At 57.9% G+C, this 21,723-nt stretch overlaps 1 protein-coding gene across 3 annotated transcripts in view; it reads right to left on the bottom strand.

Annotated features, from left to right (window-relative positions):
• Nucleotides 1-21,723, bottom strand: part of SH2D3C (SH2 domain containing 3C) — a 28,566-nt gene that overhangs the window by 4,104 nt on the left and 2,739 nt on the right. The window contains exons 1-6 of one of the 3 annotated variants that reach the window (XM_036329589.1): nt 20,159-20,379; nt 11,540-11,579; nt 5,574-5,702; nt 3,844-4,298; nt 2,547-2,671; nt 805-1,340 (exon numbers count right to left, since the gene is read on the bottom strand). In XM_036329589.1, the coding sequence (XP_036185482.1) occupies nt 805-1,340; nt 2,547-2,671; nt 3,844-4,298; nt 5,574-5,702; nt 11,540-11,579; nt 20,159-20,202 (1,329 nt within the window). In that variant the 5' untranslated portion in view covers nt 20,203-20,379. Of the gene's footprint in view, nt 1-804; nt 1,341-2,546; nt 2,672-3,843; nt 4,299-5,573; nt 5,703-8,323; nt 8,509-11,539; nt 11,580-20,158; nt 20,380-21,723 lie in introns of those variants that run through there. The other 2 variants (XM_036329588.1, XM_036329590.1) reach the window with 2 other exon arrangements.

The raw sequence follows: 21,723 nt of genomic DNA, 5'->3' as shown, positions 1-21,723 counted from the left end.
GAGCTTGGAGACCAGTGCGACCCAGTAACCAGTGCACTCCAAACTTCAGAGGGAGAAAGTGAGGTGCCGAGATAGCTGGGGTTCTGAGATGAGCAAAGATTCATTCACAGCAAACACTCTGGGCTCTGACAACTTACGGGCTCAGGTAATGAGTTTTGCTTATTTTGTCCACCAGGGGGTGTGGGGGCGGGGAATCGGGTCATTTACATTCCCTGGACCAGCCCCGGACTTTAGCCAGACTCAAACAGTGAAGTCAGACACCACTGGGTTTCAGGACTGCCCAGTTCTAGTGCCAAGCTGATATCTGGAGGAAGCAATATCTTGCTTTTTCCTTTTTTTAAGTCTCTATAAATTTATTTTTTAGCATTTCTATTGGTTTTGTTTGTTGTTGTTGTTTTAAGAGAGAGAGGAAGGGAGAGGAGAGAGAGAAGCATCCCTGTGAGAGTGAACCATCGACCAGCTGCCTCCTTCATGCCCCCCATCGGAACCAAACACAAAACCTGGGCATGGGCCCTGACCGGGAATCAACCCTTCAAACCTGCAACTCCTTGGTGCACAGAATGACACCCAACCAACTGAGCCCCACAGGCCAGGCCAACTTTTTTAAAAGGGGAAAATGGAGGCCCAGAGAGGCAAAGTGATCAGCCCAGAGTCACACAGCAAGTAAAGGACAGCCATGAAGCCAGAATCCAGGCCCACTGGCCATGTTTGGGGAATTTAGGGGCCAGCTCCTCACTACCCTGATCCCCGTCCTAAAACCAGGGGCCAGGGTGCTGCCCCGTCCCAGGTGCACCGAGCACCTACCAGGCAGTCAACCTTGGTGACATGCTGAGCCAACGTCCGGGCGTCCACCTCTGCCAGCAGCTCCTTGACCCTGCGCAGGAGGCCCACCTCCAGGGGCCGGTTATCCTTGGGGATCAGTAGTGACTGGAAGGTGGCTGGGTTGAAGGAAGAGGTGGCTTCTATGATGGGGACTGTGAAGGCCCTGCCCCAGTCCCCGTCGGGGGCCCCATTTTCTGACAGTTCCTTTAGCCTCTCTCCGTAGCTCTTGCCCTGCCGGCTGGAGGCCTCAGCTGCTGCCCACTCACGGCTGCCGCGGACAGGAGGCTGGAGCTGGCAGTAGTGGCCAGAGTCCGGGTCGCTGTAGCTGCTGAGCGATGGTGAGGGGGAGGCCTTGCAGAGGGTGTGGGAGGGACTGGCGTAAGGGCCCTTGTCCAACTCCCCAGGGGGCTTTGGGGCACTTCCGGGACACAGCTGGGGTTCGCTGGAGCGGCGGGTGACCGGGGAGGCGGGCAGCACTGTGGCCGTGGGGGCTGCGGGGGTGGCATGAACACGGGTCACTGCAGGGAGAGAAAAGGAGAGCACTGGTTACCATGGCTCCACCCAGGGCGGTGCCCCCACCCCCTTCCAGAAGGACAGCCTCCATCTACCCTACAGGGGGCACCCTGCTTCCAACACAGCCCAGGCCCAGCGGGCGCCAGCAAAAGGCACAGCCCTCAGAGAGGCTTGGCCATCACTGGCCCCCAGGGGTCTGCACACGCCCACCCTAAGCTGCAGCAGCCTTGGGGAAGCATGGGGCTGGGGGGGGGGGGGGGGATTTCAGCGACTCAGGGAAGCTAAGCACTTGCTGGAGTTCAGGGAGCCACGTGGAATTATTTCTCGGTGGATTAGTAATGATGGTTTAGTGAGTTCCTGTGTGCCAGGAGCTGGCGATATGTTGGAGATACACTGGTCAACAACAGTAAAACCATCATCAAAATTACAGGTGATGCTAATTGAGCCCTTGCTGCCTGCGAGATCCTTCTTGGCACATTGGTCCATTTAACCTCCTCAGTATCCTGTGAAGTAAGTACTTTTATGATCCTCGTTCTGCAGGTGAGAAAACTGAGGCTCAGAGAGGTGAGCTGACCTGTCCCAGGTCGCCCAGCCAGCAAGCGGGAGAGCTGGGTAGAACCTGGCTCCTGGGTACTTGCGTCCACCATGTTGCTTAGAAATTGTCCAATTGATCATTTCTGACAAGGGATTTTAACTTTCACACTCAGGCCTGCTGATTTGAAGGGGGATAGTTATGACAAAGTTTCTGGCCCGTGTTTAGGGACTCAAACCACTGCAATGAGCAAGCTGTGGAACTGTTTGTATGTCAACATCAATAGCTCTGCTCTAGCCGGCTTGGCTCAGTGGATAGAGCTTCAGTCTTCGGACTGAAGGGTCCCAGGTTCGATTCCGGCCAAGGGCATATGCCTGGGTTGCGGGCTCGATCCCCAGTAGGGGGCATGCAGGAGGCAGCCGATTGATGATTCTCTCTCATCATTGACGTTTCTATCTCTCTCTTCCTTCCTCTCTGAAATCAATAAAGAAATGTATTTTTAAAAAATAGCTCTGCTAGCAGGTTCTTAGAGTAAATTTTTACAGGGCCTAGCTCTCAGAAAAGAGGTAGAAAAGCACATAATCACACACAGTAACAGAACTCATCAAAAGCATGTGCACACACACAATCATTGTCACCAGACCCCCCCACTGGCCCCTCTGCCCGCCGCTGGCCATACCGGTACTGTAGGCGGGGGAGCTGGGGCTCTCGGAGATGGGGGACATAGGCGAGTGCAGGTCTGGGATCTGGTCCATGCTGAGCGCACAGTTGCGGATGGATTCCCGGGGGTGGGGCAGCGCTGTGCTGTGTGGAGCAGACATCTTCGTGAGCAGAGAGTGCAGTTGGGCCCTCAGCCAACCTTAGGACCCACCTCCGCTTCCATCCCAGAACTACTGAACTTCAGAGGCAGAGAAGGCTTGGAGATGATCAAGCCCAACCTCCCAACGGGCAGGTACAAAAACAGCCCCGAGGAGGACGGCTTCTGCAGGCCGCAGCCTGCGCACATGCTCTCTTTTCTGGGGACCTTGCCCCCAGCTCGGACAACTGTCGGGGGATGGGGTTAGAGGGAAGCATGAGAAGCCCAGGGGAGTCAGGCCGACCGAGCGGGGCCCTCCTCCCACACTCTGCTAGATGCCTGGGCACACAGGGTCTGTGGCTCTTGGCACCATTACAGTCACTGCTTCCAAACCACAGGCCAAGTGGCTGCTGCCGCAGGGTATCCAACCACCAATTCCTTGGCGGGCGGCGCCCAGCCCGGCCCAGGGAGATGAGACCCGTCCAAGTGCTAGTGGCTCAGAACAGCTGGTCTCTTTGCAAACAGCCAGGGAAACCACAGGAATTAGGAGCACTGACTGGACGCGCAGACCTGGGTTTGAATCTGTCTCACCACTCACTAGCGAGCTGCTGCCCCTTTCTGGGCCTATTTCCTCCTCCATCAAGTGGGGAATGGACAGGAGCCACCACCCAGGGCGACCGGAGTTGAAGATATGAGCAGGGAGAGCACTCGGCACAGGCTAGGTGCCCAGGAGGCCCCGGGGATGATTCGCTGCTGTGGCTGCTCCTGGGACCAGGCCTGGTCTCACCCAGCCCCAGGGGCAATGGCGTCTCATCCAGATTCCACTCCCTGTGTGGTGGTTTGCACAGCAAAGCCCTCCACTCTGATGCCTGCCTTGGCCTAGCTAGGTGGAGCGGGAGGGCAGGTGGGGAGGGAGAGGTAGGGGGGGAAGGAGGGCGGGAGAGGTAGATGGGGAAGGGGGGTAGGTGGGGAGAGAGAGGTGGGGGGGAGGGGGGAGGGAGGGGCAGGAACCAGGCCTGCCCCCCAGGGGGCTGAGTGAGCCGTGTGCCACACTAAGGCTCCAGGGCAGTCATTCCCCAGGTCAGTGTGCCCGGCCTCCCCTTTCTCACCAGCGCGCTCATGACTGACACGCCCACTTGACAAATGGGGAGACTGAGGCAGAATTAGGGTCCTTGCTTACCTGGTGGGGCAGCCATCGCTGCGGGTGACCTTGTCGGCGGTGAGCCCATCGGTCATGGTGACGCTGCGCCGCTTCATGTGGCTGCCCTTGGGGCCCGCGGGACTGGCGGGCCCGGCAGCCTTGCCCCCGCCCTGGCCCAGCCCATAGCAGGCCTCCAGGTAGCGCAGCGGGAAGGTGCGGTTGACCGGGCAGTAGATGATGGCGCCGCTCTGCTCCGACACAGCCTTGCGGCTGCCCACGTGGTACCGCACGAGGGCGGGCACATGGTCGAAGCTCTCCTGCTCGAACAGGTACTGGATGTGGGTGTAGCTCTCGCCCGCCTTCACCACCACCTTGTTGATCTTGAAGTGCAAGGCCTGGTTGCGCCAGCGGCAGGTGAGCACATAGTCGCCCAGGCTGGTGAGCGAGTCCCGGATGAGAAAGTCGCCGTTGCGCTGCACCAGGGTCTCGGACACCTGCAGGGTGGATGGTCAGGAGGGTCAGGGGCAGGGGGCAGGGGGGCAGGGGGGCAGGGGGGCAGGGTTCAGGGGCAGGGGGGCAGGGGGCAAGGGGGCAGGGGAGCACGGGCAGGGGGGTAGGGGCGGGGGGCAGGGGCAGGTGGGGCAGAGCAGGGGGAGAGGGTCAGACCTGGGGTCTTGGGGACATAGTGGACAGAGATATTTGACTCTTGGGAGGGGACTCAATGACGTGGATGCACAGAGGCCCAGGGGCCCAGAGGCACAGAGGCACAGAGGCACAGGGCCACAGGGGCACAGAGGCAGGCCAAAAGACCCTGGATGAAGTCACAGGAACAGGGGGTCTGGGGAACTCAGGTCCCACACCTACACCTCCTCAGGGCTCATGCTGGGCAGACTGAACTCCCAATCCTTGCTCCTCCACACAGTCCAGGCCCTGGCATATCTGGGTACCCTCCCACTGCTTTCTCTGCCTGGACCATCCTGCCCACCCTGCCCACCTGGTGAGCTCCTATCCATCTCACAATGGCCCCTCCTCGAGGCTCCCCCACATTCCCCGCTAGGCACTTCATTCTTGCACTTCTCCCTCTGGGCTCTGACTGCCTCCTGTCAGCGCCTGCCCTGGACCACCAGCCCCGCTGCTTCTTCTGCCTCCTTGGAGCCCAGCACAGGGCCTGGCAGAGTTGATTCTTGACAAAGATTTACAGTGCGATTGAGAGAGGAAACAGGGGACCATCTGCCCCAGTCTGAGCCTCAGCTCAGAACAGTGGTCGCCAGCCTTTTGGACCTCACGGACTACCTGTGTTCCGCGGACTACCGGTTGGCAACTGCTGGCCTAGAAGCTCAGCTTTGCCAAAATTGAGTAGCCTAAGGACTGATACTTGCTAACCAAACACACAGGAGGCTGATGTACAAACCCTATAACATTAAAAAACAAATAACAACAACAACAAAGGACAATGTTCATTGAGCTCGCTGTATGTCAGACATCATGTTAAGCACTTTACCTGAATTATTTAATCTAATTCTCACAACAGCCCTATGAGGTAGGTACTATTATTATCCTCCATTTTATAAATGAAGAAACTCAGGCTCAGAGAGGTCAAGTGACTTGTTCAAGGTTGCACAGTCACTAAATGGCATAGTTAGACCTCATCCCAGTAGCCCCCTGTGATTGAACCCACCACGCGCTAAGTCAGAGCCTCTCTGGGCTGGGGCTGGCTGAGCAGTGGGGGAAGGGTCTAGAGATGAGGCCCCAGCTCCAAGCCCACTCACCTCTCGGGGGATGCGGCCATGGTACCAGGCGTGGCTGCGGAGATCTGTACTGCTGAGTTTGAGTTCTTCCTCCAACTCCTTGTGTAGTTTCTCAGGCGATGAGTCCAGGATGTACTTCTCCTTGGAAAACTGGGCGGAGACAGCAAGAATTGGCAACTGATCCAAAGCCCTGAGTCTTCTTCCCCTCCCAATCCTACACCAGGTGAACCCTTTCACCGTGGGACCCCGGGAGCACTTAGGCACAGGTGCCAGCAAGGTCCTCACCCAGGAGTCCCTGTCCTGGCAGAAGTAAAGAAATCACAGTTAATTCCACCAAACCGTGCCTACTGTGTTGCATGCCCTCTGCTATGTGCCATGGGTAAGTAAGTGAGGCAATAAGCAACCCAGGCTATGTCCTCAGGAAGCCCCTAGTCTAAGCTACGAGGAGAGAAAAAGCCACGGGAGCACTTGAGTAGACTGCGGTCAGCACCACAGTACTGGACAGCGGCAAAGAGCGCGCAGGTTTTCAGAAGGAAGATGAAGTCTGGGCGAGGTGGGGAGGTCTAGGAAGCCTTCATGGGCGAGATGGCAATAACAGAACGCTCGTTATGCACCAAGGACAACCAACTGATCCTGAAGTGTGGGGAGGGAGGAGTGCTACGGGTAGATCTGGGAGGTAAGGCAGCAGGTGCCCTGGCAAAGGCATGGACCGAAACAGGGCTGGATGGACAAAGAAACATTCTGGGATGGTGAATTATACAGTAGAATGGCAAAAGAGGCAGCTGTAAATAGGGGAGCCGAGCCCCCCCCCCAACACACACACAAATCTGTGTTGTCCTTTAGGATCCCCAAGGCCCTTTCCTCCTCTCCATCTCAAGCAATTCTTGCCTGATGGGGAAACGGCACCCCAGCAGGGAAGCCCAAGGTCACTCACTGGAGATAATGCCCAGGACTCTCCCCTTCCACCTGCCCGAAGGGGGAGAGTCCTGGTTTCCTGGTGACTGTGACTGGGGTTGGAGACCTATGGGAAATGGGAGGGGAGCCTTTCTGTCAGGTGCACCCCCACCACAGAGCCCAGCCCAATCCTCACTGTGCCATGTGAGTCCTCTGGGCCTCGTTTGATGGGTATGATGATAAAATCTGCCTCACCAAGTTGCAAGGGTGAAAGGAGACAATACTCCAGAGCAGCGGTCGCCAACCTTTCGGACCTCACTGACCACCAGTGGTCCGCGGACCACTGGCTGGTGACCGCTGCTCCAGAGTACTGTGGCTAGACCACAGACGTCCTCCTCACGGTGAGGACATGTGACATTGCTTCCTCCTCCTTCCCCCAACTCCCGGCTCCAACAATGACTGCTCCAGGACTGACAGATCTAGCCCAGAGCTGGCCAGATGCAGGTCCGGTGAGGGTGGCACTAAAGGGCCTGGCTTTGGCCCAGGGGGCAGTCTCCCCCAGGAGCACCTACTCCTTATACCACACCACACCCCGAGGAGGGAAGCGGACACAGGCCTTTTGGGGTCCTTCTCCTTGACAAAGAGCATCCAACTGAGAACTAGCCCCAGTACCACATCTGGAGCAAGAGGAACATGGGGCAAAGGGGAGGGGGCTGTGTGCGAAAGACCCTGGCCCCAAGACTCTGCCTGCCACTGTGTGACCTTGAGTCAATTACTTTCCCTCTCTGGGCCTGGGTAGCCTCATCCGTCAATGGGGGTGGAAGACTGGGCTCCACTTTTCCGGCCATAATCAATAGTCTGGGAGAACCTGGGGGGACCACCCGCACACCCGAAGGTGGGGAGCCCTAAGGCCCCTGTGCCCTCCGCCTCACCCTCCACCCGGGGGTCCCCAGCTCCCGGGAGGGGGAGGGCTGGGGCGCGAATGCAGCATCCCCGATGCTCAGCGCCCTGCTATTGGCTGGAGATGATCTCACCGCCTCCCGGCCTGCGCGTGCCTGATTGGCCGGCGCCGGGATGCTGCGCTCAGCCGCGGCCGTCGTTCAGGCGGGCTCGGAGCGTGTGTGAGCCCGGGGAGCGCAGAGGTGATGCGCCGGCGTCCCCCAGGGACCCGGGAGGCAAAAGCGCGGAGACCCCGGTTCAGAGCCTCTTCCCACCAGCCGGCGCCCACCAGGCCCTTCTAGTTCCCCTAGTCTCTTAACCCCGAGCAAAGCCATCCCAGAGGATGCTCCGCAGAGAGGCGGGGTCCGGGTCCTCCCCTCCACCCCCTTCCGTTTAACCCTTTCAGCGCCACCAGGTCCTCCCGCACTGCCCGGCCAGCTGAGCCGAGAGCCCCGCGCCCGGAGCGCGCCCAGCCCACGCAGAGTGCAGGGGGCGGCGGGCGCCCAGGCCCCAGCTCCCGACACCGCAGCACCCTCTCCGCCTCCCGCCCCTCACAGCGCTCCTGACCCCAGCCCAGCGCCCGGTACAATGGGGAGCCAGGCTGCCGGGTCAGCCTCCGGGACCCGAGTGCGCGCGGAGGACCAGCAGGACGCCGGGCCCCCAACTCCTGACACCCCGGGCCCCCGCCAGCTCCCTCCTGCGGAGAAGGCAGGGCCGGAACGGCAGCCCCCACAGTCCCGAGTCCCGGGGGTGGCAGCTGGACGCTCACCCCTAGGAGCTCCCAGAGGTACGCGGGGATGACCCCGCTCCCTCCTACAGCCCTCGACCCTGCCCGGCCGGCCGGACCGGCGCGGCATCGCGGGGCTGCGGCTCCCGGGCGGGACGGAGAGGCTGGCGTCCCTGCCCCGAGCGCCTGGCGGGGCCAAGCCGCCCCTCACCTGCACCTGCACGAAGGAGCCTCGGTAGAAGCAGCAAGCGGCGGCCGACAGGGCGCTCCACAGGCTGCAGCGCTCGGTCATGGTGGGGCCGGGCAGCCGGGACCCGGACGGTGCAGGGGGCGGCGGCCGGCGGGGCAGGGGCGCGGGACTGACCGGGCTGGGCACCGGCTGAGCGTGCTTCTCAGCGGCGCGATTACCTCATCGCCTAGTCGGGGGAGGAGCAGGGAGGCGGGGCGGGGAGACCCCACCCTCCAGCCCGCCCGGGAGGGGAGGGGGCCATTGTTCCTCCCTCCGCCCGCCCCTCGCCCCCCCTCTCGCCCCCACGCGCTCCAGCCCCGAGCGCCCCGGCTGCCTGGAGAGGGGGATGCGCCGCAGAGGACCTGACAAGGGGCCATCACGAGGGATAGTGGGATGGGGTGAGAGCCCCTGGGCCGGCGAGGGCGCTCCTGCCTCCCGCACTCGCTGCACCCCTCACCGACCCTGAGCAGGCAGAGACTTTGAATTAAATCCTATCCAAAGCTGGAAAAATTCCTGTATGTGGTTAACGAAATCCTTTGTGGCCTCAGAAGAAAACGTCCCAGAGCCCAGGAGTTCTCCTCTCTGATTTGGAATCAAGGACTCTGCTGAGAATCACAGGATGGTCGGCTGACAGCAGCCGCTGGGGTGCAGAGAGCCAGTAGCTCAATGGTTAGGGCACCCACCTGGGTTCAACTAGCTGTAGTCCCGCCCCCAGCCCACCAGTCCCTTCTCTTGGAGCCCAGATGTAGTCATCTGGAAAACATACCTGTGCTGACCTCACAGAACTCTTGTGAGCACCGGCCAGGCCTAAAGTACTCAATAAATGCACGCGGTTATTTCCCATCCCCGTGTCAGAATCCGGACTTTCTGTCCTAGAATTACAGGGTCTTCGGTGCAGAGGGAGTCATTACTGGGTTCACACCCTTGGGACAGGCGGGGAGACCTCAGCCACCTCTCTGGGCCTCCGTTATATTTGAGTGTTTTCTGTGAACACATCGGCTGCTCTGAGTGTGGAACTTGGGGTTGTGCGGCCCTGGAACGCTAGAATCCTTGCCTTCGATGAAGTACCCACTCCCTGGTCTGAGAAACCGGGGGTCCTGGAAGCTGAGAACCTCGGGGCAGAAACGGGCTTTTGGAAACTATTGATTCCACCCTCGTCTGAGGCTAAAGCTAACATCCCTCTGACTTCATCCTTAAGGAGACAGTTTAATCCAATGGTTCTCAACCTGTGGGTCGCGACCCCTTTGGCGGTCGAATGACCCTTTCACAGGGGTCGCCTAAGACCATCCTGCATCTCAGATATTTACATGACGATTCATAACAGTAGCAACATGACAGTTATGAAGTAGCAACAAAAATTATTTTATGGCTGGGTCACAACATGAAGAACTGTATTTAAAGGGCCAGAAGGTTGAGAACTACTGGATCAGTTTCAGCGCACAGCTATAATTTCTTTTGTAATAATTTTAATTAATTTTTTAGCACCATAAACTATAAGAAAAGTACAAAGCTCATCATCCTCACGGGGATCTCGCCACCGTCAGCGATGGGGATCTCACTCTTTCCAGAAGCTGGGCTTGCTGGGTGCTGAACTACGCCCCCGTGTGCTGCCAACTGGCTTTGTGCTGATTCTCCCGGGGCTTCTGTCCCCTGAGGGGTAACGCTCTGGGTGAGGAGCCGGGGTGCAGTCCCAGGAGCAGCCCCTGCTCGCCTTGCTGCAGCCTTGAGCTGCCCTTCCCGGGCTCGCCCAGCTTCTCTCTGACCTTGCCCACACTCTTGCCTCTGCCTGGACCTCTCTGCCGCCCATCTCTGCTGACCATTCTCTCCTTTCCAGCCTTTCTTTCGGGGAGAGGATGTTAGTGAATGTTCCTGATCAACTGCAATGGCGTGGATTCAATGTCGCCTCCTCCAGAGAGCCTTCCTTGATCCCCCCTCCCAGCTTCTGAGCTGAAAGTCATCCCCTACTTCTGGAGCTCCAATGCTTCTTACATGAACCTTCTGGTGAGAGTGGGGGGCAGCAATCCGAGCACGTTCCGTACTGCCTCATCACTCTCACTTACACAGAACTGTACAGGCAGCGTCTCAGGTGATGGGTGTCCCTGGGGCCAGGAGCCCGGCCAGCCTGCTCTGTTTCAGGCCCGGCTCCTTCACTGAGCCCATAGCAACTTTGGGTTGGAGGTGCCACTGTTATCCCATTTCACAGAGGTGAACACCGAGGCTCAGAGAAGTCGCATGCACACACCCCGTCATGTGGCAAATAAGTGGCAGATCTGGGACTAAAATTAGAAGCTGCCAGATCACAAAACACAAGCCTGAACCATTGTGTGGTTCTGCCTGGTCCCAACACGGACCAGGAGCCCTTTGAGCACAGGGCCTGGTGCTCCTCGCCCTCTGCTGTGGTGCTATCTCAGCAGGAGCCCTGGACGAGGGTGGGTGCTCCTGAGGTGGAAGGTCAAGGGCTTTGTCCCTGGTCTTGGCATTAGGTAAACTTGGATGGCAATCCTAGCCCCATCCGTTGCCCCCCCCTCCTTTCCCGCCCAGTAGCTGTGTGGCTATGAGCAAGTCACTGCACTTCTCTGGGTCTCAAGTTTCCCATCTGTAAGTGGCCACAGGAAGGCCTCACTGCGCAGTGATGAGGAAGAAGTAAGACCTCATTCATGCCAAGAGCTCAAAACTGTCTCCTTCCCGTGCCGCAGCCCGCACAGGGCTCTGCGAACAGTAGGCACTCAAAATGTTATGTCGGATTATTGTTGTTACCATCATTTCAAAACTGCATTTTCAACATTCCCAGCTCCCAGAACATATTCAGCTTGTGATCAACGTGTCTGTAATGACGAAGAGTCATTCTTCCCTGCTCCCACCTCCCAGCACCAGCACATGCGCAGAAACTGGGCGGGACTGGAGTATGGCCTTTGCATAGAGGCACCCTTGGGGTGCTGTCCAGCCGGCAGTGGGTGAGGTCTGCTGGTCACAAGCATTGGGATGTCCTGAGTGGGGGGCCAGGACAGAATGATGGCACCCATGGGAAGAAGATGCTGGGAGGGAAACCAGACCCAGATGTTGCCCCACCCCCTAGGCCCCTTCCTCCTGGGGACAGACAGTGAGATCTGGCTCCTAAAAAGGCTCAGGAAATGATTTTGCCCTTGGTGGACCAGCTCTGAGCCCTCCCTCCAGTGTCCCCTGCCCAGCCCCTCCTACCTTCACGTAGTCCCCGCCAGCCTCCGGCTCTCCAGCAGCCCTGGAGGGAAAGGAGAGAGGTGAGTGTCCCCAGCCCTTCCTGGCTCCCCAGCTGCCTGCCTGGTGCCAGCACCGGCCCTCAGTTCTCCGGAGGACTCATCCTGAAGGCCGAGGGGCACTGCAGCCGAGAGCGCTTCCTGGAATCTGCTGGCCTGGCTGCTCCTCGCTCTCTAGCTGTGGGGCCCTGGGCAAACCCCTGCACCTCTCTGAGCCTGGCTTCCTGTGAATGGGGCCGCTGCCTCATCGAGTTGTCGTGTGGACTTAAGAAGCTGATGAATGTTTGGTGCTTAACACAGGCCTGTTCCTGGTCACTGTCTTCACCCCACTGTAGGCCACTGCCTACCCCCCATGCCCCACCCCGCTCTCCCTCCACCTTGCCCTGGCTGGAGCAGTTGGAGGCCCCAGGCTGGGCCTCAGCCTCTTCTCCTCCTGCCCTGCACTGGTCCCCAGTGCGGAGTGACCCCCCCACCCCCACCCCCAGCGGCTGCCTAGGACTCTGGTGCCACTGCTGGGACAGTCACTGCGGAATTGATCCCTCTGTCTCCAGGGTGGCCAGGATGGGGCCAGGATGGGGCCAGGATGGGGCCAGGATGGGGCCTGACGGGGCCAGAGACCAGGGTGTCTGTTTTTCCTGGTGCTAAACAAACATCTCCTTCCTCATGAAGGCCATGGTGAGTCGCTCCCCCCAGGCCCTGGCCTGCAATGACATCCCTCCTCTGATACAGCCCTGACCTGTCCCTGCGACACGGGACTCGTAAACCCAGCTGCCTGTGGCATCTCCTCCTGGATGTCTGCTGTCATCCTGACCTTGCCACATCCGAACCAGGCCTGCTGGGTCCCCCTGCGCCGCGCCCTGCGCCCACACCCACTTCCCAGATCAGTTAGTGTCAGCTTCATTCTTCTCGTTGCTTTGTTTGGCCAAGAACCTCCGGTCATCTGTGCCTCCTCTCTCACTCACACTCCACACCCAGCCACCAGGAAATCCTGCGGTCTCCTTCCAGAATAGATCCTGACCATGTCTCTCCATGTGTCAGCCCTGCCCCACCTGAGCCTTCTCACTGGCTGGCTCTCACACCCCTCGGTCAGCTTCCCCTCCACCACCAGCCGGCACTAGGCTGAAAACCTAAGCAGATCAGGAACACACACCACCCCGACCCTCCCATCTCTCAGAACAAAATCTGAACCCTCCTCCATGGCCTGCAGATGGCTGGCCACGTCATTTATCATCCAGAATGCTTCTCCCCCTGTGAGAGTAGAGTGCCATTCTCATGCTCGAAAAATAGGCATAAACTGGGTTTATGCTCCCCAATCTCTAGGGCCCTGTGTGGCCTGGAGGTGCCCAACCACCCATCTTGCCAACCCCGCCCCACATGCCTCCTCACTCATTCTGACCCTCCTGCCACCCCAGCCACATTGGCCTCCCCGCCAAGCTCATTCTTGCCACAGGGCCTTTGCACTTGCTGTCCCTTCTGCCCTGCTTTATGTTTCCCCACATCAACCCCTGCCCGAAATGACCACTTGACAGTTACTTGTTGACTGTTAATTACCTGACACCTCCACTTTGTCTTATTCATTGTTGAGACTCCAGCCCTCAGCCTAGTGCCCTGCATTCATTAGGAGCTCAAGGAATCTTTATTGCTTAAAGGAATGCATGAATACTAACTCTCAAGCAATATTAACCACTATCATGATTATGAATTCTGCCAGGCGGGGCCCTGCTTCTCTAGCGGACACAGTCCTCGCCGTCTATTCCCAGCTGCAGAATAGGGAGGAAGTTTGAACATTGGGGAACTGCTTCCTCACATACAGAAGTGCAATATTTAAATTTAAATGTAGTAATTTTAATAAAATAGATTTAAAACATAACAAAACCAAAAAATCTAGCTTACAAAAATAATAGTGGTTAAGGTATGTGTTCCCAGGGCAGAATTCCTGAGGCCAGGGGGCTCCTCGCTGTGCAGCAGCCTGACAGCCCTCCTTTTTGCAGCATTCTATAGCAGCGGTTCTCAACCTTCCTGATGCCGCTGCCCTTTAATACAGTTCCTCGTGTTGTGGTGACCCCCAACCATAAAATTATTTTTGTTGCTACTTCATAACTGTCATGTTGCTACTGTGATGAATCGTCATGTAAATATCTGATCTGCAGGATGGTCTTAGGCGACCCCTGTGAAAGGGTCGTTCGACCCCCAAAGGGGTCGCGACCCACAGGTTGAGAACCGCTGCTCTATAGTCTCTGCTGCTCACCTTCCCTCCTGTAAGGTCCTTCCTTTAACTATAGTCCCTCAGGCTGCAGCCCGGCCACAGCAGGCTTCTCCGGTCCTCTCTGTCCAACGACGGGGGACCCCTGCCCTGCTTACATCCACTGCTCTTCCCGGGTGAGGCATCCCATTCCAGTGTTTCCGGCCATTCAAGCCCGGAAATCCTTCGACTGGTGGGAACAGATTGGCCAGGACACTGGGATCACCCCAGCACTTCCTCCAGCTTCCTGTCTGCTTCCCCTCAGGCTGTGGGCGGGAGAGGAGCCTTGGGGAGGGAAGGCTGCAGGAGGGGTCAGGTGGGATGGGGTGCCCAGGGCAATGGGGGTGCTCAGGGCAGAGGCCCGGGAAGCTAAGGGCCTGGGCAGCAGTCAGCCCCCATTGCCTGCCCCCTGCCCGCTTGTCTCCCCCGCCCCCCAACTCTACAGCACTCCAGGATTTCCAAGACAGAAGGTGGCTATGTCTGCTTACACCCACTGCCGCCACTTGTTCAGAGTGTGGCCACCACCTCCTCACGGGCCTCCGTCTGTGCCTGTGGCTCCTTCTCACCCCAAGCAGCCCAAGCAGTCCCGTTAAAATAACAGTCAGATCATGGCTTTTCTCTGCTCCAACCCACAGGAGTGGCCCCCGGTTTCACTGAGAGTAAGAGCCAAAGTTCTCATGACAGCGTTCACAGCCTCCCCACCTCCCCCCACAAGTCTGACCACCCTGCTCAGGCCATGCTGGGCTTCTTGCTGGAGTTCACCCCCACCTCAGGCCTTTGCACTTTCTGTTCCCTCTGCTGGAATACTTTCTCCCCCGATTTCCACTGAGCTCCCCCTCCCACCTGCAGGTCTTTACTAAAATGCCCCCTTCTCAGTGAGGCCTTCCCTGGCCACCCACCTAAAACTGTGTCCTTCTCCAGGCTCCCACCTCCCTGCCCTGCCCAGTTCTCCCCGGAGCACATCTGACTGACCATGGGCCTGACTCAAGCGCTGACTGTCTCTTCTCACTATACCCTCAGCTCCCCAAGGGCAGGGATTGAGACCTGCCCACAGCAGCGCCAGGCACCCCGTAAAGATGTTCATGAATGAATGAAGGTCACAGCAGCCCCTGCAACTAGGGTAAAGTCTAGTCCTCACGGTGGCTCCGTGCCCTGGGAGGCCCTCTGCCAGCCCCCATCCTCTCTCCTCTAACGCTTCCTTGCTCTCTGGCCACCTCACACATCCTCCCAAGAGTCATCTCCCTCCAGCCTCAGGGCCTTCGTCCACGCTGTTTCCTCTGCCTGGAGCCCCCTCTTTGCCTCAGGGCCAGGGAAATTCCTACGTAGACTTCAGGTCTCAGTTTGCTTGGAGATTTCTAGAACATTCTCCCTCTTGTTGTAACGAGCAAACCAGGAATCAAAGCTTTCGTTTCTAAACACTCGGCTCCATTCATTAATTAACTTATTCTGTATTTTATGGATTTAAAAGGCACATCCCCTCTAATATTAGTGGTGAAATCAATTAATAAATAATAGTGACAATTGAGCTAAATCAGTCCCATTAATCAGCTGCATTAATTATTTAAATAACCAGCCCCTTTAATTGCCCATATTAACTGATTTGTTCTGATAACTGATACCACTTGGTGCATATATTAACTTAGTTAATTGGATTAATGAACAGTAATTAAAGCCAATTACCTTTTATTCCCCTGATGCAGGTTTAAGTCTGAGTGTCACATGACCTTCAGGACCTCCATCCTGGCCCAGAGGAAAGGGCACGGCTCCAGCTCCCCCAGGCTCCCCGAGGAGAGGCAGTGGAGGGGCCGCCATCCTGCCCTCCCCACAGGCAGCTTTGCCCTCTGTCCCCTCGTTTGTCCCCTTGGGCCTGGAGGCCTGCTCAGAGGGCCCTGAGTGGAGACTTCCGCAGCCGCTGCCTCCTGCTTCTTGGCTTTCCCATTGCCTTCCCCTCTCTGAGGGTCAGCGTCCTCATCTGTGAAAGTGACTCATTAGAACTGTCTTCCCAGAGGGGCCACAGGGATCCTGTGAGAGGGAAGGGTGCGAGGTTCCCCAGCCCCGGTGGCTCCTCTCTCTGCCCCAGCCCCCCTCCCCGAGATCTCCCATCCTGCCCTGGGGCAGCAAGATTCTGTCCTGCCTTCACCTTGACCTTCACTCAGCCCGGGCCCAGAAGCAACCCTGCTCTGTGCTCCTCATGCTTTAAGGGCCCTGGGCTGAGAGCAATCTGGGGCAGAACGCCCGGCTCTACAGGGACACCCTGCTATGGGCCTTTGGGGTCTCCTGCCAGGAAGGCCCTTGGCTTTAGCGCCCGCCCTGCCCCACCACCTCTAAGATGGGCCACCCTGTCCTGGAGGCAAGCCTGCTTCTTCTCCTCCATTCTGTGCCCCTCAGACTCCTTGGCAGGGGTGAGCTCCCAGCGGGAGCTCAGAGAGGGCGGCGGCCTTGTAAGAAGAGGGCAGAGCCAGGGACTCTGAGTTCTGAGGCTGCCGAGTTTCAGAATGTGCAGGAGAAGAGCAGACGGGAAGGCATGCGCTGGATGCTGACTGAAGGCCCGGGACCGGAAGCCCCATGTTCTAGGGAAGGAAACGAAGCTGGGGACCTGGCCCAGGACACACCGCTGCGCAGACTGGGTCGGGGTGGGCTCTGCGCGGTCCCTTGCATGAGGTGGTCCCCCCAGGAAACAGAGGCTGCTCCTGGTGGGGGGAGGGGGGAACTGGGGAGGGGATGGCGAAGAAAGAGATTTCATCCAAACCGGAGCCCAGAACCGATGTCAGAAAGAGCAAAGGGCATGTGGGTGCAGAGGGAAGACCCGCTGGGGCTCTGGGGAGGGCCCTCGGCTGGGAGGGAGGAAGCTGTGTGACCCTGGCAAAGCCCCTCATCGGGCCTCAGTTTCCTCTCCTGTACCCTGGGCGTGGCGGTATGAGCGGCTCCCGTGTACTGGTACTTTCTTGGGTCAAGCCCAGGGTAAATGTCCCACCTGCCACATCTCATCCAATCCCCACAGCAACCCTGTGGAGCAGCTGCTGTTAATTTCCCCAGTTTATAGATGGGGAAACTGAGGCTCAGAGAGGGGAGTTGAGTTCAAGGATGTAGAGTCAGGGGGACTGAGCTGCTGATACATCCCACCCCTGTCCTCCCAGCCCTCACCCCCCGACATAGGTGGCTCATGCACGCTGCAAGCAGGCCCCCTGAGGGCTTAGGGGGATTGTCTCAGCTGGGGGCGGGGGCAGTCCATGTTCCTGACCCAGCACAGTTCCCACAGCCCGAGGCGTCCGGGGGTCTCGAGGACTGTGAGAAAGTCTCCACAGGAAATGAGAGCCAGGAGCAGCTGGGCCCCTTCGGAAGACAAGGACCAGCCGCCCTGAGCCTGAGGAGGCTGAGCAGGCTGGGCCCCCGCCGCCCCCTCCCCCAGTGGGTAATCACTACCAGATGCCAGCGGCTGACGTCACTCCGCAGGGCCGAGAGGGTCGTGGGACTCTGGGGAGCACTGGGAATTCTTGGACCAGAATCAACATTCCAGGAGGAAAGGGGGGAGCTGGCCTGTTCTCAGTGCCTGGCATCAGGGCTGGGGTCCAGGCAACACAGGGTGCCCGGGTCCCCTATGGGGTACCACCTTCCCCAAGTCTCAGGTTCCTTCTGAGCAGCCCTAGGAACTGGGGTGGAGGGGTCGGGTCTCTGGGTCGGAGAAAAGGGCACTTGGGTGGGACCTTTACCATGAGTAGAAGTGCATTCAGATCCCCCTGAAAGGAGAGGTCCATGTCACCCCAAATCACAGTGGGGCCCTCCTGCCTCAAGGCCAGCAATGGCCGCACAGTCACAGCCAGGCCTTATGGTCCCTGAACCCATGTCCGCTCCAGCCTGCCCCCTCCCACTCCTCTCCCCCAGCCCCCCGCCTTGTTCTTAAATATGCCAAGGATGCCCCACCTGGGGACCTTTGGCCATGCTGCTCCCTCGGCCTGGTACGCGCTCCCCCAGATAGCAAGAGGGACTGTTACCTCATCTCCTTTGTTTAAGCGTCCTTTTCTCAGGGACGTGTTTCCTAGCTAGCCTCCCTAAATTGCCACCACTAGCCACTCCCCCCACGACCAATTCCCTTACTCGACTTAAACCTCTCTTCCTGACGCTTTTCTCCTCTGATGGGTATAACTCGCTTTCTCGTTAATCATCTGTCTCCCCCACCCTGGAATGGGGGCTCCGGGAGCCCAGGGTTTTGCCTGCTGTGCCCACTGCTGTCTCCCCAGGACCTAGAATAGTGTCTAGGGCCGAAACCGGTTTGGCTCAGTGGATAGAGCGTCGGCCTGCGGACTGAAGGGTCCCGGGTTCGATTCCGGTCAAGGGCATGTACCTGGGTTGTGGGCACTTACCCAGTGGGGGATGTGCAGGAGGCAGCTGATCGATGTTTCTCTCTCATCGATGTTTCTAACTCTCTATCTCTCTCTCTTCCTCTCTGTAAAAAATCAATAAAATATATATATAAAAAAAAATAGTGTCTAGGGCAGAGTTACATCTCAGCAAATGTTAAAATTACTAAAACTCCAACTCAGCTAACTGTGTGATCTCATGCAAGTCGTTACCTTTACAAAGCCTCAATGCCTTCGTCTGTAAACTGGGCTCCTAACATCTCTCTCCAGGGGGTTATGGGAAGTCACTTGAAATAATGGTAGAGACAGGGTTTGAGCCTTTTACTTGGCCTCCTGGTTCAGGGCTTGGGCTTGGGGTCAAATCTAGGCTCTGACAGTTCATCTCTGCAGTCCCAGGAACACCCCCTCCCCTCTCTGAACCTCAGGCTCCTCACTGATAAATGTGGCAAATAGGAGCCCCCCCATCCCTCTCCCCCCTCCCCCCCACACACCTAGGGCCCCTGTGGGAGACCGTGCCCATGGGGAGCTCCGGGCAGGGCCTGGCCAGTGATGAGCCAGATCTCCATCACTCTGCTGGTGCCCTGGCCTGATGATTCCTGTGTGGGTGTGGGTTGTTGGGAGCCTCCCTCGGCTTCCTCCTCCGGAACATGGACTGAGAGGGAAGGGTGTCAGGGGTCTCTGGTCGGGCTACTTCCCTGCAGAGGGTGCTGGGGTCGGGGCAGGCCAGGCTGACACTCTCCTAAAGGCGCTTCATACCCGGTGTTGTTGGCCCCTCCCTCCTCCCTTCTCCCTCCTCATCCCATGATCTCAACAGGGAACTGGGCACCAGGAAACCCCTGCAGCCTCACCTCTTCCCCTTCCTTCCTTCTGCTCCAGGTGCACCCTGCCTCCCCAGGGGAGGGGGAGGGACAACCAGTTTAGGCTGCTCTCTGGAAACACCCCCTGGGGACCCCCTACGGGAATGAGGCCCCCAGTCTTGCTCAGCGACAGTTCTCAAATGCCTTCCTCCGTAGTTGGATGGATCCTCAGAAACCATCGCAGGCCCATCTGGGCTTCTGGGGAGACGGAGGCGCAGAGGAGGGCAGGGCGAGCAGTGCGCCTGACTCCGGTGTACAGGCCCGGGCTTCAGGGGCTCCTGAAAACGTCCAGCAATTCCTGGCCTCCTCCTTGGCTGAAAGGCAGCGTGGGACACTGGGTCCCAGGACACAGGAGGGCTCAGTCTGACCGTCAAACCCACCCCTCTGGCCCGCTGGACACTCCAGATGATTAGAGGGTGAGGGAGAGTCGATTTCTCCGACAGCTTTAGGCCATGCTTGATGCCAGAGGCACTGCCAGGACCACCAGGCTCCTGCCTGCCGCAGGGGAGGAAGGCTGGGTCCTAGACTTGGCATTCCCAAGGTTTCCCAACAGCCCTGCTGGAGAGGAATGGGTTGCCCACCCTTTAAGGGCACAGACAGGAAGGTGGCGTTAAACCCTGGTTCTGATCTTTGCTGCTGTGTCAAACTGGGCACAGTAACCCTCTCTTTCCTCATCTGTAAAATGGGCGTGATATAGTGCAGTGATGGTGAACCTTTTGAGCTCGGCGTGTCAGCATTTTGAAAAACCCTAATTTAACTCTGGCGCCGTGTCACGTACAGAAATTTTTTGATATTTGCAACTACAGTAAAAGAAAGACTTATACTTTTGATATTTATTTTATATATTTAAATGCCATTTAACAAAGAAAAATCAACCAAAAAAATGAGTTCGCGTGTCACCTCTGACACGCATGTCATAGGTTCGCCATCACTGAACAGTGTCTCTCTCCCGGGGCGGTTCTGAGTAGTAAATGCCCAACTTGTTTCCAGACAGAACGGGACGGAGTTCCACCAAAAGCCCCTGATGCTAACCCAGCACCGGTTTGTCAGTGGCCCCCGGGGCACGGATTTCCCCCTCAGACCACTGCGGCCCCTGCCAGCGCCCCCGCGCCCCGCTGGCCACTCACCCTCTGGGTCCCAGCGTGGGGCACCTTCGGCCCACTGCAGTCATGGCTCCCCGCTGGCCGCCTGAGCACCTCCTCAGCCCCAGGGCTCCCTCCTTTCTCCGGCCACGGAGCTCCGGAGCCCAGCAAGACTTCGGGGGCGGAGCCTGAGGCTTAGGCCACGCCCCACTCCGCCCCGCCCTCCGCCGGCGCCGCTCCGCCGGCGCCGCTCCGCCTGCAGAAAGAACACGCCCCTCCGCCTCCTCTCTCGCCCCGCCCTCTCCCCCGTCTGTCAGCGTCCGGGGCTGGGAAAGCCACGCCCCCTGACACACACACCCCGCCTCGCCCCTCCCCTCTCCAACCCCCACTTCCCCAACTGTCCGGGTGCAGTGTGGAAAGGCCACGCTCCTCCACCTGCCAGGCCCGCTCCCTCAAACTTCCAATGTACATCTCAGACTTGGGGCGCCCCGCCCCGCCATGCAATCCTTGCTCTTCCATGCCCGAATGAGGCTGAATTTAGGAGGGAACAGCAGGGCATCCCGGAACGCGGGGCAGCCAGGGATGGTGGAAAGCATTCATTTTATTCATCATAAATGTAAGCATTCCCATTTATTGTTTGTGGTGTGCCAGGCACTGTGCTAAGATTTAATAAGTATATTATTCTTGAATTATCACCACAATGCTACATGGTCGGTGCTATCGTTATGCCCATTTATCAGATGAGAAAACTGAGGTCCAGAAAAGGGAACAGACGTGTCCAACAGCACGCAGTCAGTCAGAGGCAGAGTCTGGACTGGATTGACTCTGCAGATTTACAGAGTCTTGCTCCCCCCATTGAAGGGGGTGGGTCTGTGTTCTGATCTCTTAGCACACAGAAGCTTTTTTGTCTTTTGTGCTTTTTTGTCTCAGGGCAAAGCCACTCAAGAAAGGTCCCAGCACCAGCCCGAGTTCCTTTGCTCAGCTTTTGTTTTTTCTCTTTATTGCAATGGGCACATCTGATCCCTGTGATTACACAAAGGCTCTTACAGTGGAAAAAGTTCCTTTCATTGGGGTTGAGGAGGGTCTCCCAAGGGGAAGGATGTAGGGTTTAGAAAGTGGTAGGTAAAATGGGCTGGATGAGTGTGCAGCCCCTGGAAGCAAGCCATTTCCTGTTCAAATCCCAGCTCTGCAACCTTGGCTGAGTCTCAGTTTCCCCATCTGTAAAATGGGGCTGATCATAGGTTCTTTAGTTTTCAGTGAATGACCTTTGCTTTGAGAGCCAGTAAAATGGGTGCTTACTAAATGGGAGCTATGACCATATCATCACTCTTTGTATTTTTGCATGAACTCAGTTCACCCTATAACCAAGTTCAATGACAAATATTTTCTAGAGCAGGTGAAGCAGTGTTGTCCAGCAGAAGTAAGGGTGCTGATTTCTGCGTGAGGGCCCTGGGCAGGGGTCCAGCGATCAGGCTGGGAGTCCAGCCAGCAGCGGAGCCCATGCTGGAGGTTGCCTGGGGCTTTAGAGTCAGATGGCTCTTAGTTCAAACCCTGACGCTGTCATTTGTTAGATGTGCAACCTGAGGGGAGCAGATGACTCCATCTCTGAA

Source organism: Myotis myotis, unplaced genomic scaffold, assembly GCF_014108235.1.
Source record: "Myotis myotis isolate mMyoMyo1 unplaced genomic scaffold, mMyoMyo1.p scaffold_m19_p_12, whole genome shotgun sequence".
Taxonomy (NCBI): Eukaryota; Metazoa; Chordata; class Mammalia; order Chiroptera; family Vespertilionidae; genus Myotis; species Myotis myotis.
Note: the sequence above shows the minus strand (reverse complement) of the source record. Positions and strands in the feature narration are given on the sequence as shown.